General features: G+C 38.6%; 2 protein-coding genes across 9 annotated transcripts in view; one reads left to right on the forward strand and one right to left on the reverse strand.

Moving 5' to 3' along the window:
* Positions 1-513: 513 nt before the first annotated feature.
* On the reverse strand, positions 514-21,437 carry ANKUB1 (ankyrin repeat and ubiquitin domain containing 1). 7 transcript variants are annotated; one of them, XM_070753418.1, is made up of 7 exons: positions 21,156-21,437; positions 12,663-12,929; positions 8,298-8,399; positions 6,690-6,906; positions 5,780-5,894; positions 3,811-4,740; positions 514-1,800 (listed from the first exon to the last, which is right to left on the reverse strand). In XM_070753418.1, exons 2-7 carry the CDS (start codon positions 12,750-12,752, stop codon positions 1,716-1,718), a joined length of 1,539 nt encoding a protein of 512 aa, XP_070609519.1. In that variant the 5' UTR covers positions 12,753-12,929; positions 21,156-21,437; the 3' UTR covers positions 514-1,715. The 7 variants fall into 7 exon arrangements, with proteins under 7 accessions (XP_070609519.1, XP_070609517.1, XP_070609522.1 ...); XM_070753416.1 differs by having other exon boundaries at positions 8,256-8,399; positions 21,156-21,249; XM_070753421.1 differs by lacking the exon at positions 12,663-12,929 and having other exon boundaries at positions 8,256-8,399; positions 21,156-21,307.
* Positions 21,283-23,021, forward strand: part of RNF13 (ring finger protein 13) — a 65,822-nt gene continuing 64,083 nt past the window's right edge. Inside the window, exon 1 of one of the 2 annotated variants that reach the window (XM_070753423.1) lies at positions 21,283-21,465. The gene's annotated coding sequence lies outside the window, so the exon portion shown is untranslated. The remainder of the gene's footprint in view (positions 21,466-23,021) is intronic. The other variant, XM_070753424.1, reaches the window with a different exon arrangement.

Consider the following 23,021-nt stretch of genomic DNA (forward strand, 5'->3'; position numbering starts at 1 on the left):
AAAAAAATAATCATAAGTCGAGGATTATTTGTAAGGACAATGAGCTATCTTGATCATGACACTATATTCCTGTTGTTATAGTACAAGGAAATTTCTTGCCCTTTGCAGTGGCATTGAACTGTTATCTATGTTTAGCTTGTTTACTGCATGCTGTTCAGAATAATCCTAATTCTATACCCCTTTGTTTGAACCTCCCTCCCTCCCTCCATTCCTTCTTCCCTCCTGTCCCCTCCTTCACTATATAGCTGTTCATTTGTTAAACACCAGTGGGTAGCTAATAACCATATAAAAACTTTGACAAAATAACAGAATATCAGTGCAGTGTAGAATTTTTCAACTGATATGGAGACATACATACTTTGGGAATGGTTGTTCCGCCAGATCTGCATTCCTCCTGTTATAGCACACTCATCATATTAAACCCTTAAATAACAATGCATGATCATGAAAGCAAATCACACATTGCAGAACTTCATTCATGGCAACCAAAAACAGATAAGATACAAAATCTTGGAAACTGAATAAGTGAACCTCCAGCCCTCATTTATTAGATTTCCCTTTTTCTCTTTCCTTTCCTTTCTTTCCTGTTAGAGGTCACAGAAATAGCAGTCTTTGTGGCAATAATATTCCAGCTTATCTCGCCTCACCCCTATAACTATAAATTAAGACATGTCAATGATTTAATAAATAGGCACATATGAATTCTAAGAACTAGCAGAAATACATTTCAAAAGCATCAAAAATGTTTTATAAATTAGAATCAATTATATCTGACTTTCAAATTAGGACAAGAGAATCCAGTCCTCCAACGATAGTACTTTTTTAGATGCAAAATATTTTCATCCACATAATATATAATTTTTAATATTCAGAGGATTCTTCTGAATACCAACTTCTTTTTCCACCACAATCTTTTTCAAGGTCTCCAATCCATTACATTTCAATCCCATTATTTCAGAAAAATTAGTTTGCTTATTGCCTACTCCCCAATAAGAGTCCTCCAAAATGTTCAAAAAATATGTATTAGTATTTCATATTTTATATAAACCATTTGTTATTATTAATCCTTTTGGAATGTGTACTGTATTGCATTTCAACAGCATTGGAAGGAGTGGAAAGAGGAAGATTCCAGGATTCTCAGAATATATAGGAAGATAGCCCAATGCAAACTTGCTTGCCAGGATTCATGGTTAGTCTATCTATTATATAGTCCCATAATGGCAAACCTATGGTACGTGTGCTGCTGGCACGTGTAGCCATATCGGAGGGCATGTGAGACTTTGTCCTGTGTCAGCTGATTTTTGGTCTTGGAAAAGGTTGTTTTGCCCTCTGGATGATTCAGGGAAGCTTCCTTGAAGCCTTGGAGGCACAATGGGCAAAGTGGAAGTGCGTTTTCTGAACTTCTGGTTTGTGCGCTGTGCTGTTTTTTGCACTCTGCTTCCCTGAACCCTCCAGAGTGTAAAAAAACAGCACAATGGCAAACCAGAAGTGCATTTTCCCGAACTTCCGGTTTACCTGGTTGGGCATTTTTCATGTACCTGGGTTCAGTAAGGTCTGTGCGCATGCGCAGGAGCAGTGCAGCAGGCGCATGTATGGGGAAGAGGCAAGGGGTGTGGGCACACACACACGTGTTAGCACAGCCACACACATCCTTTTGGCATGTGTACCAAAAGAGGTTTGCCATCACTGACACAGTCTATTTCATCTGAGACTAATTAGTATGTAGGTTTACATATACTTTTTCTAGCTAAGGTTCTTGCAATGTCCAATTGTTGCAGCCAACGCTTCTCTTTAAATTCACTGCAATAAAAGATATAGACATTTGTTACTTTTGCGGCCACATATAAGGTATCAATTAATTATACATACACACAAAAGCAAGTACACCATTTATTCCATCATTTACAAAGTGACAATGTTGAGTCTGGACTCCTAGTACACTTTATTAATAGAAAACATACCCTAAAAATAAAGACAAGTTCCTGGGAGAAGTCTACTCTGTGATATGTTATCTATGCATGTGTTTAAATGATACAGTTGGCTATTGTATTTGCAGAGATTTTGATAAATAAACAGTATATAAATGTAAAGGTTACTGTCTCACCGAAGTGGTACCTATTTACCTACTCACATTTGCATATTTTCAAACTGCTAGGGGGGCAGGAGTTGGGTCCAGTAACAAGAGCTCATCCTGTCACATACCAAGGCTGTCAGCTTTCCAGCTAACAAGATCAGTGTCTTTAATTGCTGAATATCGTACCCCTTTAATATAGGTCTCATGAAATGAAATTTAAAAGATTGGCTGCTAAATTAAAGTATTTTTAAATTTGACATACTGCATCAAACAGTAAACTAATCCATACTGTATTTGATTCCCTATCTTTTTTCAGAAGCTTCTCCCAATAGAGAATGTTGGAAATTTGACAGAGATGTTGTCTAATTAAGTGGATCAAAGAAACATTTTTGCAGGAGACAACAATCCACACTTTCGTTTTATTTAATAATTTTTTAAAAATATATTTCATGATTCTGCAAATCAGCTAAAATCAGCTTGACCTAGACTCCCACTCTTTTCTAATTATAGTTTCCTGAATTTAGTGTTGCCACTTGATGGCAGTATCTATTCATCAGAATCTTTATATTTTCAGCAGCTCCTCCAAATGATAATTATAATTGGCAATAATACCTGATGATTAAGTATGAAACCCTCCTCACTTCTTTTTAACATCTACATCAGTGGTTCCCAAACTTTTTTGTCCATCATCCCCTTGGTGCTACAAATTCATCCTCACTGCCCCACCCCAACCTCCTCAAGCGGGCATGGCTTGGTGGTCAGGAAACTGGATAGGCGTGGGCAACTTGTAAAATGTGATGGAACTCACTTAACAACAGTCTTGCTTAGCAACCAAAATGTTAGGCTCAATTTTGGTCATAAGTTTCTTTCTTTCTTTCTTTCTTTCTTTCTTCCTTCTCTCCCTTCCCCCTTCTTTCTTTCTTTTTCTTTCTTTCTGTCTGTCTTTCTTCCTAAATACCATTTTTCTTTTTATCTTTCTTAATAATAATAATAATAATAATTTAATAGATTTGTATGCCGCCTGTTTCCGAAGACTCGGGGCGGCTCACAATAATAATAAAAAACAATATTATAGCAAAACAAATCTAATATTAAAAAGAAGCATATAAAAATCCTATCATTTTAAAAACCAAACAACACATACATACTCCTTCCTTCCTTCCTTCCTTCCTTCCTTCCTTCCTTCTCTTTCTGTCTTCCTTTCTTCCTACCATGGTCGTAAGGAAGGAAGACAAACAGAAAGAAAGAAAGATGGCAGGCAGGAAGACAGACAGAAAAAGAAAGGAAGGAGGGAAGAACAAAAGGAAAAGGAAAAAAAGAAAGACAGACAGAAAGGTGGTAAGAAGAAAGGAGGGAGGAAAAGGAGGGAAGAAGGAAAGAAAAAAGAAAGAAAGATGGTAGGAAGGAAGACAGACAAAAAAAGAGGAGGGAGGGGGGAAGGAAAGAAAAATACATTCTGCTGTTCCTCCTGTCACACCAAAAAAGGCTCAAGTTTGGATAGGCTGTAGCCTACATACAAGTCTCTTAGCGTTCAGGCTGATGCTCCCTGGCACCGTGAAATCACATTGTCAATTATGGAAACAAATTGCTATTTTTTGCCACAATTTTTCAAGCTCAATTTTAGGATTGAGGCACCTCTTTAAGATTGCCAATAGAAGAATAAGGTCTCCCGTAAGAAAAAAAAATCTGATGCTGCTTTTCAAATTATTTATATCTATATAAATACCGACACATACCTGGCTATGGCTAAGCAGTAGATTGCATTCTCTCTTGGAGTTCTTCCACAGTATTCCGAAAATGACTCCAGGGAAGTATTTAAGAGAAACTCTACGTTAGGTATGGAATAATAATAAGCTGGCTTGAGGAGAGAATTAGAAGGTAGAGGAACTCTTGCTAAACACATATTTTGGTCCATATATTCTTCATTAAGCCGTGTATTCTTCTTTCTAGACTTTCTTTTTTGCCAGTGTCTATGTTTGCTATCTCTCTTCTTTGCACCTGCCACTGGAGGTAATCTAACAATTTTCTCTTGGAGGTACATATCAGATTTGGTAAAATGGTACCGAGATTGCTCATGTTGAATCCGATTATTTAAATCTGGCAGTGTGCAGCCTTTGCTGCTGGCATGTTTGATCATAGCTGAGCAAAAACCTCTAGAGGTCATTTCTGGTTTTGTGAAACCATTCACAAAGACAACATCCCCAACTCGTGTTTTGAAGACTGCAGCAGGGTTGTACTTCTTGACCGAATAGAGGTTATTTTGAGATTTAAGAAGCCACAGTTTTAACTTAATATAGATTTTTATGGGCAGAGAGAATGTCGGATAAGAAACCACCGACCACAACTTGGTGACTAAATACAATACACAATCTTTATGTCTGTGCCGGATACATAGCTGCAATGGAGTTTGCCCTGCAGAATTTTGGCATTCAAGGGATACTGCACTGAAATTAACAAACGCTTTCAGTATCATAAGCTGGCCTGCTTCTGCAGCTGCATGAACGGGGCATTTCATGTTGTCAGAATGGTCATCTTCCTGACACCATTCACGATAAGGATGCACACCAATGGCTTCAATGGGATTCACACCCTTTTTCAAGAGCCAGATTGAAACCTGAAGGTGTCCAAAAAAGGCTGCCAGGTAAAGAGCTACTCTCCTTTGATATCTGAAACAAAATGCGTGCAAAAAAAATAATTAGCCATGTAAAGAATATAGCTTTTCCAAAATCACAAGTGTAATCAGAATTACATTACAGAATCCATTATGCATTTACATTCTGCAGTCCCTGATATAACCCAGCACTATGATTGATAAGTAACAACCAGCACTCTGAAATGGTCTGCAAAGCCAAGGCAGCAAAGGCAAAAATAGGTGTTATCTTGCAATAGAAGACTTGACCTTCTTGATTTTAACTTTCATCTTCTTTCTGCCTATTCTCTCTGTCCTTCATTTCTCACCACTTAATGGCCACCTTGGAGCAAACACTCTTGTTCTGCCGGCGTGTTTCAACCGCCCGTAATTACAGGGTAATTAGTCCAGGGAGACACACACCACACGATAAAAGGAAAACCCAAAAGTTTTTATAAACAGAAAAACAGAAACAGCTCCCTTTTTAAATGTCAAAGGGATTTTCTGGTACACACAAGGCACAGGTTAAATGCAATCCAACTGCTCACCCAATAACTGGGAAATTGAGTCCAATTCTAAAGTCCAGAGAGTCCACACACAAAATCCTGAACAGCAAAAACCACGATCTTGACGAAACAATGAATCAGATAAACTGCCATGAGGCTAAAACACCCAGCTGCACTTTTATCTGTAGCACTAATTACAGCAGCCCCACCCAACCACAGGTGGCCTCATTTTCTCTTGTAATAATCCTTCAGTTGTTGTCTCCTATGCATCACTCTACACATGTGTGGATGTGTCATTAATTCTTGTTCAGAATCCAGGGATGATACAGATGATTGATCTCCTCCTGGGCTGTCTGCCAAACTCCCTTCTTCCGTCACTCACGCTTCCTTGGTCAGAGGAGGCTTTGTCGGCAGATTCCATCGGGAGCAAAACAGGCCTGTGGCATGTGGATTTCCCCCCCACATCCACCTGCACATTCCTTGGGGAAGGAGCTGGGCCAGAGCTAACCACAACACATTCTAATCTAAAATAAAACTGGATTTTGGAAAGTGTATGTTGACTTTTCATACCTGAATACTGGTTCTTCCTTTGACAGATAGTACTGGATCTTGGATTTGTTTCCTAGGATACAGCTGGTCAAGAATTCTCTCCATCCATTCCAAACATCCAAACGAAGAGTTGTGCCTGTTAATAGTAAAACATTGTTATTTATTTCTGTTTCTATCTTTGTTGGTTAGAAGGTACCACTCATTCTCTATGTTATGTCCCTATACTGAAGAGGCAGGAGGCAGGTTGAGTGACGTCATCTCTTTATTGATTACAGTGAGCAACTCCAGCAAACGCCTGCCGGGAGACCCCAGTTTAAATAGAGCGCCTGGCAGGGAGAGAACCAATCAGATTTGAGCACTTTGCCTCAATAGTGCGGACCTGAGTGCCAACAGCTTAGCTAACATGCAAATCCCAGGACACAGCACTCTAGATTTTAATATCTATATTAGCAGAGAAGCTTAAAATCACATGAACAGGAAAAGAGAAGTTTAGATTGAGAAAAGGACCTATTTACATAGTAATATGGACACAATGTAAAATTGAATCAACATTAATTGAAAAGAATAGCTAAATTATCTAACTATAAACGTTCTTCAAAATGTTACATTTCATTTGCTTATTACCAGTTGCTTATGTTCTAACATTTTAAAATCGTCAACAATGTGCCAGTATTAGGATTTGAGAACTGAAGAGATAGTAAAATGTCACTGCCAAATATGAAAACCTTATTTCATTTTCTCTCAGTAACAGTGTAAATATTTCTTATAATATAGTTCTGCATATGTCTACTCAAAAATAACTTTAGATTCACTCAGCCTCATAAACCGTCTCAGATAAAGAAATCTGGACTACAATTTTGAGTCACCAAACTTGTTTGAAGGTTGTATACTTATCAACTAAAACAGATATAATATGCAAACAGTCTTATACCTATATCTAACTGATAATCGTTGGGAGTATTGCAGTCAAACATTTCTCTGCCCTCTGGAGTCCTGAGACAATAAATGCTACTTGGAAAACCACATTTCAAGGTCACTAAAGTTTTCAGCTCTGAAATCTTTGATGAAAGAAGAGAAATCCTTCCCATTATGGGCAATCTTTGATGAGTGACTGGATTATATACATAGAAAACTGGCTTGTCTTCTTCCTGATGAAGAAAATGACATTAATGAAAAAGAAACATAATGTATATGACATATCTTCAATAATTTCGTTCCCTTCAGTTTTGTTGAACTGCAACAATACATTTTTACAATTGTTCAACTTCAAAATTAAAATTCCTAGTCAGAATGTCCAATATTGGGTGGACATTGGTTTGAGAAAGACAATTTTAACAGTATGTGCAAGTAATCTCCCTCACATATATAGCTAAGGTACTTAAGGTTTACATTACAATTTGTTACATGAGGTAACAATTTGTTATTAATTGTAATTAAAATAAATTAGATTGTCTTTTTTCCCCCTTCTGACTCTACCCATCTTGTGAGGTAAATCCTTATTCTATTCAAGGAACAAATGCAGCCTTAGGCTTGAAAAATGCTGTATAAGCTCTGAGAATTAGGTTTAAAATTACACCCTCCTAAGATCAGTACTGGTAATTGTACTGGTAAAGTTATCTTTGGATAACTTTAACATTCGTTTATTCTGGCTTAATTTCTATCTCCAGAATGAGAAGAATCACTAATATGCTTCTCAGAATGAAAATATACAGAAATAAATCATACAGAATACAGTGGTCCCTTGATTTTCGCGGGTTCGAACTTTGCAAAACGGCTATACCAAGGTTTTTCAAAAATATTAATTAAAAAATACTTTGCATTTTTTCCCCTATACCACAGTTTTTCCCGCCCGATGACGTCATATGTCATTGCCAAACTTTTGTTTGCCTTTAATAAATATTTTTTTAATAAACTTTAATAAATAAACAGGGTGAGTAATAATCTAAATGGTTGCTAAGGGAATGGGAAATTGCAATTTAGGGCTTTAAAGTGCTAAGGGAAGGCTTGTGATACTGTTCATAGCCAAAAAATAGTGTATTTACTTCCGCATCTCTACTTCGTGGAAATTCGACTTTCGCGGGCGGTCTCGGAACGCATCCCCCGCGAAAATCGAGGGAACACTGTATACACATCCATTCACCATTCTCAATCCCTCTTATTAGGCATAAGAGTGCCTATATGCCACAGGTGCTCATGGAGAAGAACTGATGAACATCAGATTTTAGAATACATAGCATACTAAAACACACAAAACGTATAATTGTTTGTTTGCAAGAACTTCTTAAAACATTTATAAGTTTATTGCAATCAGAGTAAGACTAAGGATTCTCCCGGTCTTTATGCATTACTGTACGATACAGTAATTATTTGAAGATTAGTATATTACATTTGAAGATCAGAATCTTCTCATTACCCTTAAGTGACACTAGCACAAGTTCTATAATGTAGAAAGACAATTTCTATATTGGGCAGCCTTTTTCTTCTTTTAAAATCGTACCTTGATGACACATTTAATTGAGGAAGAAAGTGTAATGCCTACATCAGCAAGCACCCAGTTGTCCTTTAGCACCGCTCCTGCATGTATCAGCTCCAAGTATCTCCTGCCTTGTTTGTCTTCAGAAAGCGGAACATGAAAATAATCCTTAATAGACGAAAACAGATTGTTTTAAAAACACAAAAACACATAAAACACTAAAAGTTCAAGCTAAATATCTAAGTTATCATTGTAGGAACTATGAGGAAGGATTGAAACTCAATAACAGGCCTATTTGTGAGTGTATCATTTTTAAATGGTTTTTTTAGATTAGTACAGTAGTACCTCTAGATACGAGCTGCTCCACATGCGAGTATTCCAAGTTACGAGCCACGACGGGAGCGAAATTTCTGTTCGACACCCGAGCTCAAATTCGGGATACAAGCCGAGCTTCCACTAGGTGGCGCAAGAATCCTTGCTTCTGGTTATCTCAGCAGGGAAAAACAAAGTCTAAAGGCATTCGTTCGAGATGCGAGTTGATCGACATACGAGCTCGGTTCTGGAACGAATTAAACTCGTATCTAGAGGTACTACTGTAATTGGGTTTTAAAATTTATTAATATTGGACTTTGAATCTGAATTTGTTTTTGTATTTTATACTTTTATATGTTGGAAGCCGCCCCAAGTCCTCGGAGAGGGGCGTCATAAAAGTCCATTAAATAAAACAAACAAACAAATTAAATATTTAGTCCGATTCCCTGGCATGTAAATGCAGAGTTGGAGAACCCTTTTTTGAATTATGTAAAACAACTATCAGTGAGTGTGAACCAGTTTCCCTCGATCTGTCACACTCTACTGCACTAGACCTCAATTCCCATTATCTCATACAACATCTCACATAGAAGTTAAAGTCCAATGTATTCCGAGAGCAAGAATTTGAAGAAAGCTAATACAAATACTAAGCTATATAAATCAATGATTTATTTTGGTGTAAGGCACTTTCCTATGTCCATAACTAATATAAACATGTCATAGTCCACCATGAGATGAATCACAATTTAAGCAGAGCAACGTGAAAAGCAACTCTCGCATAGAATGACTGGCAAGTGTCAATATTGAGTCTACATAGGGAAAGAGACTGGTTTACTTTTAAGAAGCTTGAATGAGAAGAACGCGTACCTTGAGCAAAGGCACATAATAATAATGCACAGCATGCACAGATTTTGTTTCTAATTTCTTAAAGATACCAAGAGTTGTAGCTCAGCAGTCAGAGAGTTCCCTAGTCTTGTTTTTAAAAGTGCTATAAATCTGATTCAGATTTAACATTATTTCAATACCTGCTCCTCTTAGAACAGCCCGTAATAGTTTACCATTACTCTTGCATCTCTTACTAGCACTGATGATACTGTATTGCCTAGTTTGAGTAACGAACCTTCTGCAAGAAAACAAGCAAGCTCAGAGAGCATCAAGAACCTCTCCGTTTATTTATTTATTAATTGAATTTGTATGCCGTCCCTCTCCAAGGAGTTTGGCTTAAAATCACCCGATGAGGGAGGAATTTTTAATATCAGCTCTATGGCACACTTATTCCAGTGCTTGATTGTCCTTTTACATGCCCTTTGATAAATAATATGGGGCAAGTAGGGATGTATTGAGCCGGGGTGGCGCAGCAGGTAGAGTGCGGTACTGCAGGCCAATGAAGCTGACTGTAGATCTGTAGGTCAGCGGTTCAAATCTCATCACCGGCTCAAGGTTGACTCAGCCTTCCATCCTTCCGAGGTGGGTAAAATGAGGACCTGGATTGTGGGGGCAATATGCTGGCTCTCTTAAAAAGTGCTATTGCTAACATGTTGTAAGCCGCCCTGAGTCTAAGGAGAAGGGCGGCATAAAAAATCAATCAATCAAACAAACAAACAAACAAACAAACAAACAAATGTTGCAATAGGCATCTTAGCATCTTCTGCAAGATAAACTCACCAGGCAGTTTACAATGGCTGTCAAGAACCCCACATACTTACCAGTTCTGCTTTGTCTTCAAAATTCTTTGAATAATATCCTAGGACCAGTGGTGAAATCCATTTTTTTTTACTATCGGTTTTGTGCGTATGACATCGTGGGCAGGGCTTGGTGGGTGTGACAAGAGAACGATACTGCAAAATCTCCATTCCCATCTGACTCCAGGGGAAGGATATTGCAAAATCTCCATTCCTACCCCACTCTGCAGCCAGCCATAGGTAGTGTTTGCCGTTTCTCCAAAATACTCAAAATTTCCACTACTGGTTCTCCAGAACCTGTCAGAACCTGCTGGATTTCACCGCTGTTTTGGACTAAATAATATTTAGCTAAGATTTTGAATCAGTAACAACAAATGATTTCTGCTCTTGCACTGGTGAATGGTCCCATTGTACTTGCAGTGGAAGATGCAGTACCAGATCCTGTACTCTGTTGTTTCCATTTGGAGCATCTTAACACCAGGCTCTGTTCTGGTAGTATTAATGGTTTGAATTTTTTTAATATGCATTGTTTTTAAATCTATGTTGTTGTTTTCTAACTCAATGGATTCTACTACTCTATAAGTAAAGTTACATAGGACTGAGTTGTTTTAGTTGCAATCCTATGCCCACAGTTAGGCTTCTCTACATTCTACCATGTAGCTACAATTGATCCTTCGTGGTGTGATAAATAGTTTTATTGGAAAGAAGAAAAGAGTCCTTAACAAACAAATAAAAATCTGCAATTCACAGCACAGCAGTTAAAATATCCTGTTTGTGTGTGTGCATTTTATACTTCAAGATTAAGTCCTTGTGGCATTATCTTCAAGATCAGGAAAGCCATCCCTTATATCTCCTTTGGGAATCTCCTTGAATTGAATAGGGTATCATTTAGAATAAATGTTAAAAAGAATGCACAGTGTTCATACTCTTTTGTGTGTAGCTATTTGCTATATTAATTCATTATCATATAGTTATGGGTATAAGGGTGGCATAGTAAATTATGAAAATGAATGATGCTTTACTTTTCTATTCTTTTCCACCCAACAGAAAGTTGGAAAGGGACTGTGTCAAGATACTCAGGACTTTGTTCATCTGTTTGTATGTTTATCAGCAAGGTATATGTTTGTTTGTTTGTTCGATTTCTATGCCACCCTTCTCTTGAGACTTAGGGTGCCTTACAATATTTTAGAAATCGAATAAAACTTCATTCTAAAAACCCACAGTTAAAAATTAGACAACCAGATTCATACATCATACAACCAACATTTGTTCATCAGGCAGGGCAAGATATCACTTTCAATGGCCCCAAGGTAATGTTGCAAAAACCAAATAGAACATGACAAAGTTTGCAGGGGAGAATCTGAAAAAAAAAAGAGTTTGAAATCAGGCCAAATCAAGATTGGGGCTGCAGAGAAAAACATATAGGGGGGAAAAAACAACCACCACCACTCAGTGTATTTCTGTAAGAAAAGCAGTTGAGCAATTGCTCAAAATGCTGCTGACTGTTTCATTCTAAGCCTACTTTCTCACATGACTCTGAGCAGAGCTATTATTAAGGAGTTGAACAAAAAATCCCAAAAGTCAAGTTCTGCATGTTTTCTCTACCAGGTTTGTTTTCTGCAATTAAAGGAAATAGGCCTACATCATAAACACATGACTCTTTATATTCCAATCCAATGTATTTCAACTCCGATGAATTTTGTGTAAATATGAGTCATGTAGCTAGTGTTACTAGTTATTTAGATTTTTTTTCTTTGTTAAACCTCTCACATTCAAACAAAATAAACTAACCTCTCTCCCCTATAATGCATGTATAAAAAGAGAGATTTTAAATGATTTGCAGACTGGTTTTCTAGAAAGTAACTATTCAAAAGGGAGAAAGAAGTCATAAGATAATTCTAGTTTCATATAACTTAGTGCAGTGTTTCCCAACCTTGGCAATTTGAAGATATTTGGACTTCAACTCCCAGAATTCCCCAGCCAGCGAATGCTGGCTGGGGAATTCTGGGAATTGAAGTCCAGATATCTTCAAGTTGCCAAGGTTGGGAAACATTGACTTAGTGATTGCAACTTAATGTGATTTTTATTAATATTGCTTCTTCATTGCTTATTTGACCCCTATGACAATCATTAAGTGTTGTACCACATGATTCTTGACAAATGTATATTTTATTTTATGTACGTTGAGAGCATATGCACCAAGACAAATTCCTTGTGTGTCCAATCACACTTGGCCAATAAAAATTCTATTCTATTCTATTCTATTAAACAAGAAGCATAGTAACAACAGTTCCTTGTTTCACAAAAAGCCGTAAAAGAGATACAGTATTTCTTCATTTTGGCATTGAATTTTATTACTGATTTCAATTTTTCACAGGGAGAGAGAGTCAAAAATTCTTTTTTTAAAAAAGCAATTTGATAAAGATCAACTTCTTACCTTTATCATCAGTTTTACGTCTTGCACAGTATTCTCTGGTGAAATGTCGAAAGACTCATAGAGCCCTTCAAAAGCGACAAATATCCTCATTTTGAAAGATGTTACCGGTATTTACATTCTTCAAATGACTTTAATAGGCTTCGTCTTACCACAATAGAAGTGAAAAAAAATTCTAATTTTGTAAGTATTCAGTCTAAACTTGCATATTCTCCTTTAAAAGCAAAAAATAGCCTGGGAAATGCTCTGAAAACAACCAGCTCATGGAATCTGAAAACAGCAAGAAGATTTGATCACAGGCTGAGTTGAAAAGAAAAAAAGTTTGCTTTACCAACCTAATTAAACTTTCAAAGCAGGTATTGACCAAGGCAAGCATGAACAAGATTTCAGCATGTATATGCCTGCTTCTCCCAGCCAACCCTGCAGCAATATTTGCTCAATGACATTTATTTACAGTCAAAATACAGTCTCTTGACTTAAATTAGTATATGTTTACTCAATCGTTCATAATAATCTTCAAATTTCTGTAAAGAAATCTAAGCTTTGTACTCATGTTACCATAGCAACTTTGTAAACCTGTTAATGTGACTAGCCTTGCCAGCTTAGTTTGGAAACCAACAGGATCTGCCAACAGCTTGAGATTTTCAGGATCATATAAGCAAGATGATAGCCATGGGAAAAAGAAATGTATAACTATTTTATAGTATTGTATTCTATCATTTCCTTTAGGAAAGGGAAATCTTTTCCTGTGTACAGTATAAGGAAGGAAAAGATTCTGGGGGAGTGTTGTGGTTCAGCCTGAGGCTGCTCAGGGACCGGCTGTGTCTCTGCTGGCTCCATGCCCGGAGGAGGATGACAGTGAAGAGGAGGGGGCTGAACAGTCGGACGGGGGAGAGGAAAGTCAGGAATGGGATGAAAGAGAACAGCATGAGAGCCCGGGGGGGGGGGGGCTCTCCCCAGCCAGTAGCTTGGAGTCATTAGGTGATGAAGCACAAGCCGTCATTGACATGCGACAGAGACGGTCAGATCAGAGAAAGGAGCAATTAAAGAAGTATTATCAGCACTGAATTAGGAACAGCTGGGCTTGGGTGTGGTCCTCCTTAGCAGGGTTTAAAAGGCAGGCAAGCCCTTGAAGCCATGTGGAGTGTTATCAGTTGGAGTTACGGTGTCCTGCTTTGTTCTCGACGTCTCTGTTCCTGGCTTGTGGCCCAGCAGTTTGGAAGACCTGTGGGAGGTGTAGGTCTGCTATCTACAGCCTCGTCTTGGCAGCAAGAATCCTGTATTGCTGCATGGACTTTTGCCTTCGTGGATACATTTGAAGATACAGCGTTTTCCTGTTTGTAAGGACATTTTCTGTTACCTGTGTTTTTCTTGAATTTTATAAACTGCCTTTGCCTTTTACCGGTGTGTCTGGCTTCTATTTTTGGGTTGGTATTGGCTGCCGGAGTGACCCTGACAGAACAGGGAGGATCCCAAGTTTCACCACTTTCTGAAAGGCCAAGAGATTTGGAACCTCCCTGGTTATCAGGTGAGAAAGCGACAGAATATACACTACTCAAAAAAATAAAGGAAACACTTAAACAACACAATATAACTCCAAGTAAATCAAACTTCTGTGAAATCAAACTGTCCACTTAGGAAACAACACTGATTGACAATCAATTTCACATGCTGTTGTCCACATTCAACTTTGTACAGAACAAAAGTATTCAATGAGAATATTTCATTCATTCAGATCTAGGATGTGTTATTTGAGTGTTCCCTTTATTTTTTTGAGCAGTATATATCAATAAACATGTTAGCAACCCACAAGGTATCAGTTTCTCAATGCTAAATCATTCATATCATGCTTTACTTCAAACACAAATTGTTAACTCCTGAAGAACTCAATAATCAGCCTTCAACATTATATTCACACAAAACATTTCATAATACAAGCTTATTCTGGAGCAGAAAATATAGCATTCATATATTACTATTTGCATTCATATATTACTCAATGACTTACTAAAAAGCATAAACATGGTTTACACATCAATGTCTAGCATAAAACGCTTTCTAAATGTTGCCTCTTGCTCTCTTTTACATTCTTTCAATCAGATTTTTGCCAAACATCTTTCCAGGTACATTTGATAATCTAATTAATATCTCATTTTCTACATTAATTTTATATTTATTTTTATCAGTGAATAATTGAAAAAGCAAATATTTTCACCACTCTAGTATTTTTCCTTTTCTGAGATTGAATTTATTTACGGAGTCAAGCTGGACTCTCACTGCATCAGCCGGCAACCCCATCAGTATCCAGACGGGCCTGGCTCATCCTTCTCAGAATCTGATGTTACCAGAGGTGGTCAAGAGCGCTCACAACAACACCTAAACTAGACCACAATAGTTTTCAATCCTTTTTATTGAAGGGAAATCAGAATACAGCAATTTTCAATTTTATTTTTTTTACTGAAGAGCAATTTATTAAAGGGATTATTTGCCGGCTGAAGCAGTGAAAGTGAGTGAGAAAGTGACCTAGTTGAACCCGAGGAAGCACCAGAGGGAGCTTATATACCAATGGGGGAATGGTCCCAGCGGAGGGTGAAGAAGACATTAGAATGGATGACCCACTCTTAGATGCTGGATACCGGAGGTTACTGAGAAGACAACAGAATGGTAAAAGAAAGTAATTTGAAGCTTGTTTGTTGAGGTTTGTTGGCCACTCCCAGCAGGTATGAAAGCAAAGGATCTTGGGAAAATTGCTTTCATGGACGCTGTGTTAGATCTGGGACTTAGAAAAAGCCTCCTAAAAACCTGATTCTTGCTTTGCGAAAACCCCTTTGTAGAAGCTGCATGCCTGGCAAAAATGTGGTGAGCTGATTTATTATATACTATAACTCAGTTTGTCTGGAATGCCGGAAGCTCCGATTCTGCCGCCTTTCTCGGCAGCTTATCTGATAACTTCGCAACAGAGAAAAACACTCCCTGAACTTTTAAAAGATTGATTCCTGCTTTTACTGTTGCTTTTGCTAATAGAAAGTGTAATTCAAAGCTTAAAGAGTGATTTTGAGCCGGTTGGGCCAATCTAAAAGCCCGCGAACAGAATGAGGTCGGCAACCTTAAACACTCAAAGAGCCATTTGGACCTATTTCCCACAGAAAAGAAAACACCAGGAGCCACAAAACCTTTCCCTTGCTTGACTATTTCCTAAGCAGCCACAGAATTAGCATATGTCGAATTAAATGTTTGTTTTCTTCTGAAATGTTTGTTTTCTTGGATTTATCCATGATTGGCGTACCAGGGATCGAAAAGGTCAATAAATTGTGTGCCAGCGGGTATGATGCATTGGTGGTTGTGATTCATATTTTATTTATTTATTTATTTATTTGTTTGTTTGTTTGATTTGTATGCCGCCCCTCTCCGGAGACTTGGGGCGGCTAACAGCGACAATAAAACAGTGTACAATAGTAATTTGGTATTAGAAATGATTAAAAATCCATTAATATAAAAACCAAACATACATACATACATACCATGCATAGAATTGTAAAGGCCTAGGGGGAAAGAGGATCTCAATTCCCCCATGCCTGGTGGCAGAGGTGGGTTTTAAGTTGTTTACGAAAGGCAAGGAGGGTGGGGGCAGTTCTAATCTCTGGGGGGAGTTGGTTCAAGAGGGCAGGGGCCGCCACAGAGAAGGCTCTTCCCCTGGGTCCCGCCAGGCGACATTGCTTAGTTGACGGGACCCGGAGAAGATCAACTCTGTGGGACCTAACTGGTCGCTGGGATTCGTGCAGCAGAAGGCGGTCCCTGAGGTAATCTGGTCTGGTGCCATGAAGGGCTTTATAGGTCATAACCAACACTTTGAATTGTGACCGGAAACTGATCGGCAACCAATGCAGACTGTGGAGTGTTGGTGTAACATGGGCATATTTGGGAAAGCCCATGATTGCTCTCGCAGCTGCATTCTGCACGATCTGAAGTTTCCGAACATTTTGAGTGATAGAGGGCCGCAGCAAAGGGATGAAAGAGCCACATGCTACTCCAGAGTCACGGGTTGCTGACCCCATATCTAGTTGATAATAAAAGCAGAAGTACAATAGTTTTGACTTCTCTCAATGAAACAAAAAGGGAAGCACAACTGTTTTCCCTTTGCTGTGTAAAAAAAACAACCCCCAAACAAACCAATAACAAGAATTGGGAGTTTTCTGGAGAAATATTGAAGTGAAACATTGAGAATGAAACCATTTTGATTCATGGTTCCATTTATCGCTAGAACTGTTATTATTGTTCTGTAAGTACTATTGCATGGTATAACTTTATAGAATATTTTCTGACCTTTTGATTTCATATACATCTTGCCCAGTGAAGGGCTGCTCTTCTTACCTTCTACCGGAGCTCCCTTGGAGGCTGTTGCGTGCGCACGTGTGCCCATTGGTCATGCGCGTGCCCACCGGTGCGAGATTTAGCTTCTGCGCATGTGCAGCAAGCCAAATCTCTCATGAGGATGCACGTGAGAGCGAGATTTTGGCTATTTTCGCTGATATTTTTGCTTCTGCACCTGCGCAGAAGCAAAAAAATCAGCGAAAATAGCCAAAATCTTGCTCTCTTGCGCATCCTCGCGAGAGATTTGGCTGGCTGTGCACACGCAGAAGCCAAATCTTGCACAGGGGTGAGTCGAGGGCATGTAGCTGCGCACTTATCCGGGATTTTCCTACTGGAGCCGTGCACTTGGAAGTACCAGTTACTGTCTGCCATTGATCCTGCCTCTAAAAAAGCTGAAAGCAAAACTGCCCTTGTCTTTCTATCCCTATACTCTGGAAGTAAGTCTAGCTGTCCCTGTGTTTGAAAAGGGAAGTTCTCCCTTAACTCCAATTTCTTAATATATCCTGATTTGTTTTTAATTTGTAACCCCGATAACAGGATTTCTCTCATTCTTTTTGCTGTTGATGTTGTTGACTATTATCTATCCAAAGAAGTGGACTGAAGATGCAGTTAAAAAATTATTATTATTTAGTATAAAATATGTATGAACTACATTTTTTTCCACTTACATCCTGATCCTTTTAGGATTATTATTATCCCAGTTTGATCACTTATAAGAATTCAAGCAAAATCAATAATGTTATTTATTTTTAATGAATTTGCCACATATCAATTAAAAATGTTCTTTCACCTGTTCATTAGATTAGGAATATTTTAAGGAATTGACAATGATTGAAAGCATTTTTTTCCTAATGTCAAAATTTATATTTTTTTAAAGTTATATTAGTACAGACAAAGAACTAAATAATGAAGAGTTTTAAAATTTTCAGGTTTTTTTTTAACCATCCTTGTTGCTCTTCAAATAGTTTTTCAGTATTTAGGTCAGGTCTTCCTCAAATAGCACCCACAATTATTACTCTGTCTGCAGATACCTACCTGAGCATATGTGAGACTTTACTGTTCTTTCATATTTTAGGGAAGGATTTTAGAAACACGAACAGAAAAAATCTAAGTTAAAAACAAACTTTTTTTTGGTTATTTTTACCCCTCCCCCACTTTAATTATATTATCTGCAGTCTTAAATGTAAGGCTTTAAATACTGAAATGTGTGTTGGTAGAATTAGCCCTTTGATCTTTGATTTGCCTGCACAAGGTGCCAAAGCAACACTAAGATTTGCACCCACTAGTTGCTGAAAGAGAACCCATACCACATCTCGGACATCAACACCCTTGAAAATGTCCAAAGATACTTCACCAGAAGAGCCATTCACTCCTCCACTTGAAACAGAATACCCTACGAAAGCAGACTATCAATCCTAGATCTTGAAAGCTTAGAACGCCGCCTCCTAAAACACGATCTAAGTATTGCCCACAAGATCATATGCTGCAACGTTCTACCTGTCAATGACTACTTCAGCTTCAATCGCAACAACACAAGAGCACGCAACAGATTCACACTTAATATTAACCGCTCCAAACTTGACTGTAAAAAATATGATTTCAGCAACCGAGTTGTTGAAGCGTGGAACTCATTACCTGACTCAGTAGTGTCAACCCCTAACCCCCAACATTTTTCCCTTAGACTATCCACGATTGACCTCTCCAGGTTCCTTAGAGGTCAGTAAGGGGCGTGCGTAAGTGCACCAGTGTGCCTTCCGTCCCCTGTCCAATTGTCTCTCCTTATCTCATTTATCTTTTCTTCCTTTCAAATATGTTCACCTATACTTTCATATCTTTTCTTCTATTCTTTTCTTTACTTATATTACTACATATCTGTTCTCTTCAATGTATTGGACTAAATAAATAAATAAAATAAATAAATAAATAGAACGTCTTGCAATGCTAATTTTTGTGCATTTCCCGCTTCAATCTTTTACTAGCTAGAAAAAATGATTCAAGCAAAAAGCTGCAATATTAAAAAAAAAATTAAATTTCACTTTTTGCAACTCCAGTTTATTTATAAAAAGACTCCTTGTTCTAGCTTTGTGTATAAGCCAGCATGTGGCTGTCATGATCTGCTGACACCAATTATTACGGTGCAAAAATATTGCAACTTGAACATTAAGATAGAAAAGAATTTGTAGGCGGTCCAATATTTCTTTGGATACTACTTTACAAAAAATATTTATTTTCAACAGCCATTTCTTTTTCCAAAAAGCTAGTTGACAGCTAACAGAAGTAAGAAAACATATGGTAGATTACTTCCTTTTACAGGGCAGATTTACCGTAAGTTGAACAAGTGGTTGTGTTATATCTCATAATAGGAAATAAATTAGTTTGCTTGCCTTCTGTGAAATTAAATACATTTAAGTCAATCTAATTGACCCAAAGGTTCTTTTTCAAAAGGCAACTGGATTTTCTGGGGGTGGGGGTGGGGGTGTAAAGACATTTTGCTTCTCATTTAAGAATATTTTTTGGAATTGAAAGGTCTTCAAAGAAAAATCAGAAAGTCCAGTTGCCTATTGAAAAAACACCTTTGGGATAACCATGGCCTGGATGACTGAGAATTTCCATAGACATTCAGTCTAATTGACATTAACATATGCATGTTTTGAACAATATTGTTTCCTATGGGACCTGAGCCCCAAATTGTAAAAGGTAAGCAACGCCTTTAATGGCTGAGACTAGCAATCACTCCTTAAGAGATTGTTATTATATTTCCTAACAGGAATATCAGGATGGTTTAAAATTTGTAATGGCTTTAGCACGTGTGCATTTTGATTGTGTTGTTGTTTTGACAATTATGTGATTGAAGTATTTGCATTAAAAGCATGTCACAGAACTGAATTAAATTCTGTATATAAATAATTTCACAGACGACCAATGTTATTTAGAGAACTCCTAATTTAATAGAAAATTAACAATTCACAAAATAATGACTATTTTATGCCAACATTGCATAATATTGACCTCCCCCCCCTAAATGAACTTCATTATCTCCAATGCCCTGACCTGATGCTCTCCAAACTTCAATTTCCAGTTTCTGACAAAATTAAGGAATTGTTCAATGGAAAGTATGAGATTTGGAAAGAACATCTTCAATATTTATTTCTTATTTGTAAAATCCTTCTTTTGACTAGGCTTACTTTCTTTAAAATGGCTATAATCCATTACATACCATTCTTTCTCATATCAAAACAAGACTCTATCTTTGATATGCTGGGAGGGGAAATAGTTAATATTGAAGATGAAAATAATAATCCCTGTATGTTCTGTAAGGCATCCTGTTAAAATTCTTAAGATGTTTACTAATACTGAACATTATATTATGCAATTATACAGCATAATGGCTGGAAGTATATGATGCTATATGCAGAACTTTTTGCTATGATTTAGTGCAATACAAACTCATTCAGTTCCTAATCTATTACAGAGAATTTTTAATGTTTGAATGCAGATTAGTTTAATAAATGAGTTGTTGCTCAATGATTTAATGTCATTTTATTTTTTTAATAAAAATCAAGTATGTCTTAACCCAGTGTTTCCCAACCTTGGCAACTTGAAGATATTTGGACTTCAACTCCCAGAATCCCCTGCTGGCTGGGGAATTCTGGGAGTTGAAGTCCAGATATCTTCAAGTTACAGAGGTTGGGAAACACTGTCTTAACCTAATGTGTGAACTGATCCTCTGCTGACTTGTTATGTTTTCCAAAACCAGCCTCTTTGCTTTGTTTATAGTTAAGTACAGTATATTAAGAGAACCCTGAACCCAATAAAATATGATTCAATCCTAGGTGTGTATGCTCTGTAAGCACAGCCAGCACACTCATTAATCTTGCTTGTCAACTTTAGTTTATAGTTTAACACGTTGCACGAATTCTACCAATTATATTTTACTCAGTAAATTGGGATTAAACTGCACGTAGCTCTATGCTTTAGCCCAATGATTGCCTTCAATAGTAAAAAAAAAATCACGTTCATTATCGTTGCGTTCCAGAATTAAATTCTGACACAGAGGAAACAACACATTCCGAGACACCCTCAATTAACCCTCACCGCCTGCCCATCTTTCCTTTCCATCCTCACCTTCCTTTCTGCCCTTGCCATTCCTGCATCCCTCGGGAGGCGGGCGCTTCCCTCCAAGCCCCGCCTCCTCCCCGGCAGCCGTCACGTGCGGGCAAGCCGTGCGCAAACACCGTCCAGTTTGTGAGTGACGGGCAGAGGAAGCCAATCCGCGCCACCCTCTCGGTGCTGCGGGCCTAATTACGCGGAACGGAGGTGGGATTTCCGCAGCTCTCGGGCTGGCTCGCTGACGGGCCGAGGGGAGGGCTCGGTTATGGCTTCTGGCTGAGCTGCGTTGCGGTCCTTCATCTGGTCTGAGAGACTCCCGTTTTCGGTAAGGGGTTTCCCTTCCCGCCTTCAGGGCTTCGGGGTGGCGGGCGCGTCTCGACTTCTTTCCGGAGATTGAGCGTACGGGGAGAGGCGGGGAATATATTGCCTTCCCGGCCGTGATTTGATTGCTCTCCCCCCCCCGCCCACCCCCGTTGATCCCTGTTATTCCTTTGCTGGCCTTTGCAAACGGCAAGGGGCTTCTGCTTATGCACGGTTCGGCTTGTGCACGATTGAAAAAGAGCGCCCGAGAGGGGGGGGGCTGTTTTCTCCAACTCTTCACTACTCCCCCCCCCCCCAAAAAAAATAAAGTTTGGCTTGTTTTCGCTTTTCTGTCCCGTCTTCATTTTTTGCGGGTTTTTTAGGCGGCTTGGTCCTGTGGACCAGTGTTTCCCAACCTTGGCAACTTGAAGAGATCTGGACTTCAACTCCCAGAATTCCCCAAGCAGCATTCGCTGGCTGGGGAATTCTGGGGGTTGAAGTCCAAATATCTTCAATTTGCCAAGGTTGGGAAACACTGGTGTGGACCATGTACGGTTCCCACGAAGCTTTTTGTCGCAGCCTCTTTTCCGCAGCGCCTTGGAGGGGCGAGCCTTGAAATCGAGCCCGGTTTGGAGTGGCTGGGAGTTCCACCTCAAACAGACGCGAGTGGGTTCTTCACGCCTATTCCCCCTCCCCTCCCCCCAAACAAGCAGAAGCTTGAAACACACAGTCGCAACCCGTTGTGGCGTCTTTTGTGATGCGGCGAAGGCTTGTGATGACATGACCTTTTATTTTGTATTTTTTTAAAGGGCCCTCTGTGGAGAGTTTAGGCGTGCGCCTCAATAAAAAGGGATAGAAAATCGGTGCCCTCCCCCCGCGCCCCTTTGTTGCTTGTTGGATTGCCTCGAACTTTTCTCCAAACTTGTATCGGAATCGAATGGAAAAAATAATCATCAGATATGCAGCTGTTTGGTGATTTGCCTCTGAAGTTTCGCGTAGGTTTACATACAGGGAGTGGCTTTAGAAGACACAGTAACTAATCTGTGTGTTTATTTCGAAAAAGGGATTGAGCAATTCCAGAAATCACTTGAGTGCCTTCCGTTCCCTGGCCTATTGCTCTCTTATATCTCCTATACCTTTCTTCTATTCCTATATCTCTTCTTCTATTCTTTCATTGATATGTTTTATTCCTATATCTTCTCTTCTATTCTTTCTTAGATATATTTTACTATGAGTATCTCCTCTATAACCTTCACCATGTATTTTACTGTGTGTATACCCACTAAAACCCTCATTGTGTATTGGACAAAATCAATCAAAATAAATAAATACCGTATCATCAGTGCTGTACAAAAAGTTGGAAGTTAATATCTTGGGAAATCTCAGATTACTTCTACCCCTGGAGAGAGCTAATAATGCAGTTTTCCCCAAGTTGGCGCCTCCGGATTGCTGAGCTCCAAAGGCTAAATACTTTTTGGATCAAGGGATGGAAGGGTTGATAGATATGCTGCCAAATCTTGAGGCATTCTCCTGATATGATGGCATTGAAAGTCATTTTCTGTCTTCTGCCTCTCTTATTTG

The sequence above is a fragment of the Erythrolamprus reginae genome, chromosome 5, assembly GCF_031021105.1.
Source record: "Erythrolamprus reginae isolate rEryReg1 chromosome 5, rEryReg1.hap1, whole genome shotgun sequence".
Classification (NCBI taxonomy): Eukaryota; Metazoa; Chordata; class Lepidosauria; order Squamata; family Dipsadidae; genus Erythrolamprus; species Erythrolamprus reginae.

Coding starts and splice junctions, on each gene's coding strand:
- ANKUB1 (XM_070753416.1), bottom strand. CDS start 12,752: ATGAGGATATTTGTCGCTTTTGAAGGGCTCTATGAGTCTTTCGACATT. Junction 6,907..8,255: donor CAATTAAATGTGTCATCAAG/GTACGATTTTAA, acceptor TTTCTTCATCAG/GAAGAAGACAAGCCAGTTTT. Junction 4,741..5,779: donor AAGGAAGAACCAGTATTCAG/GTATGAAAAGTC, acceptor ATTTTGTTTCAG/ATATCAAAGGAGAGTAGCTC.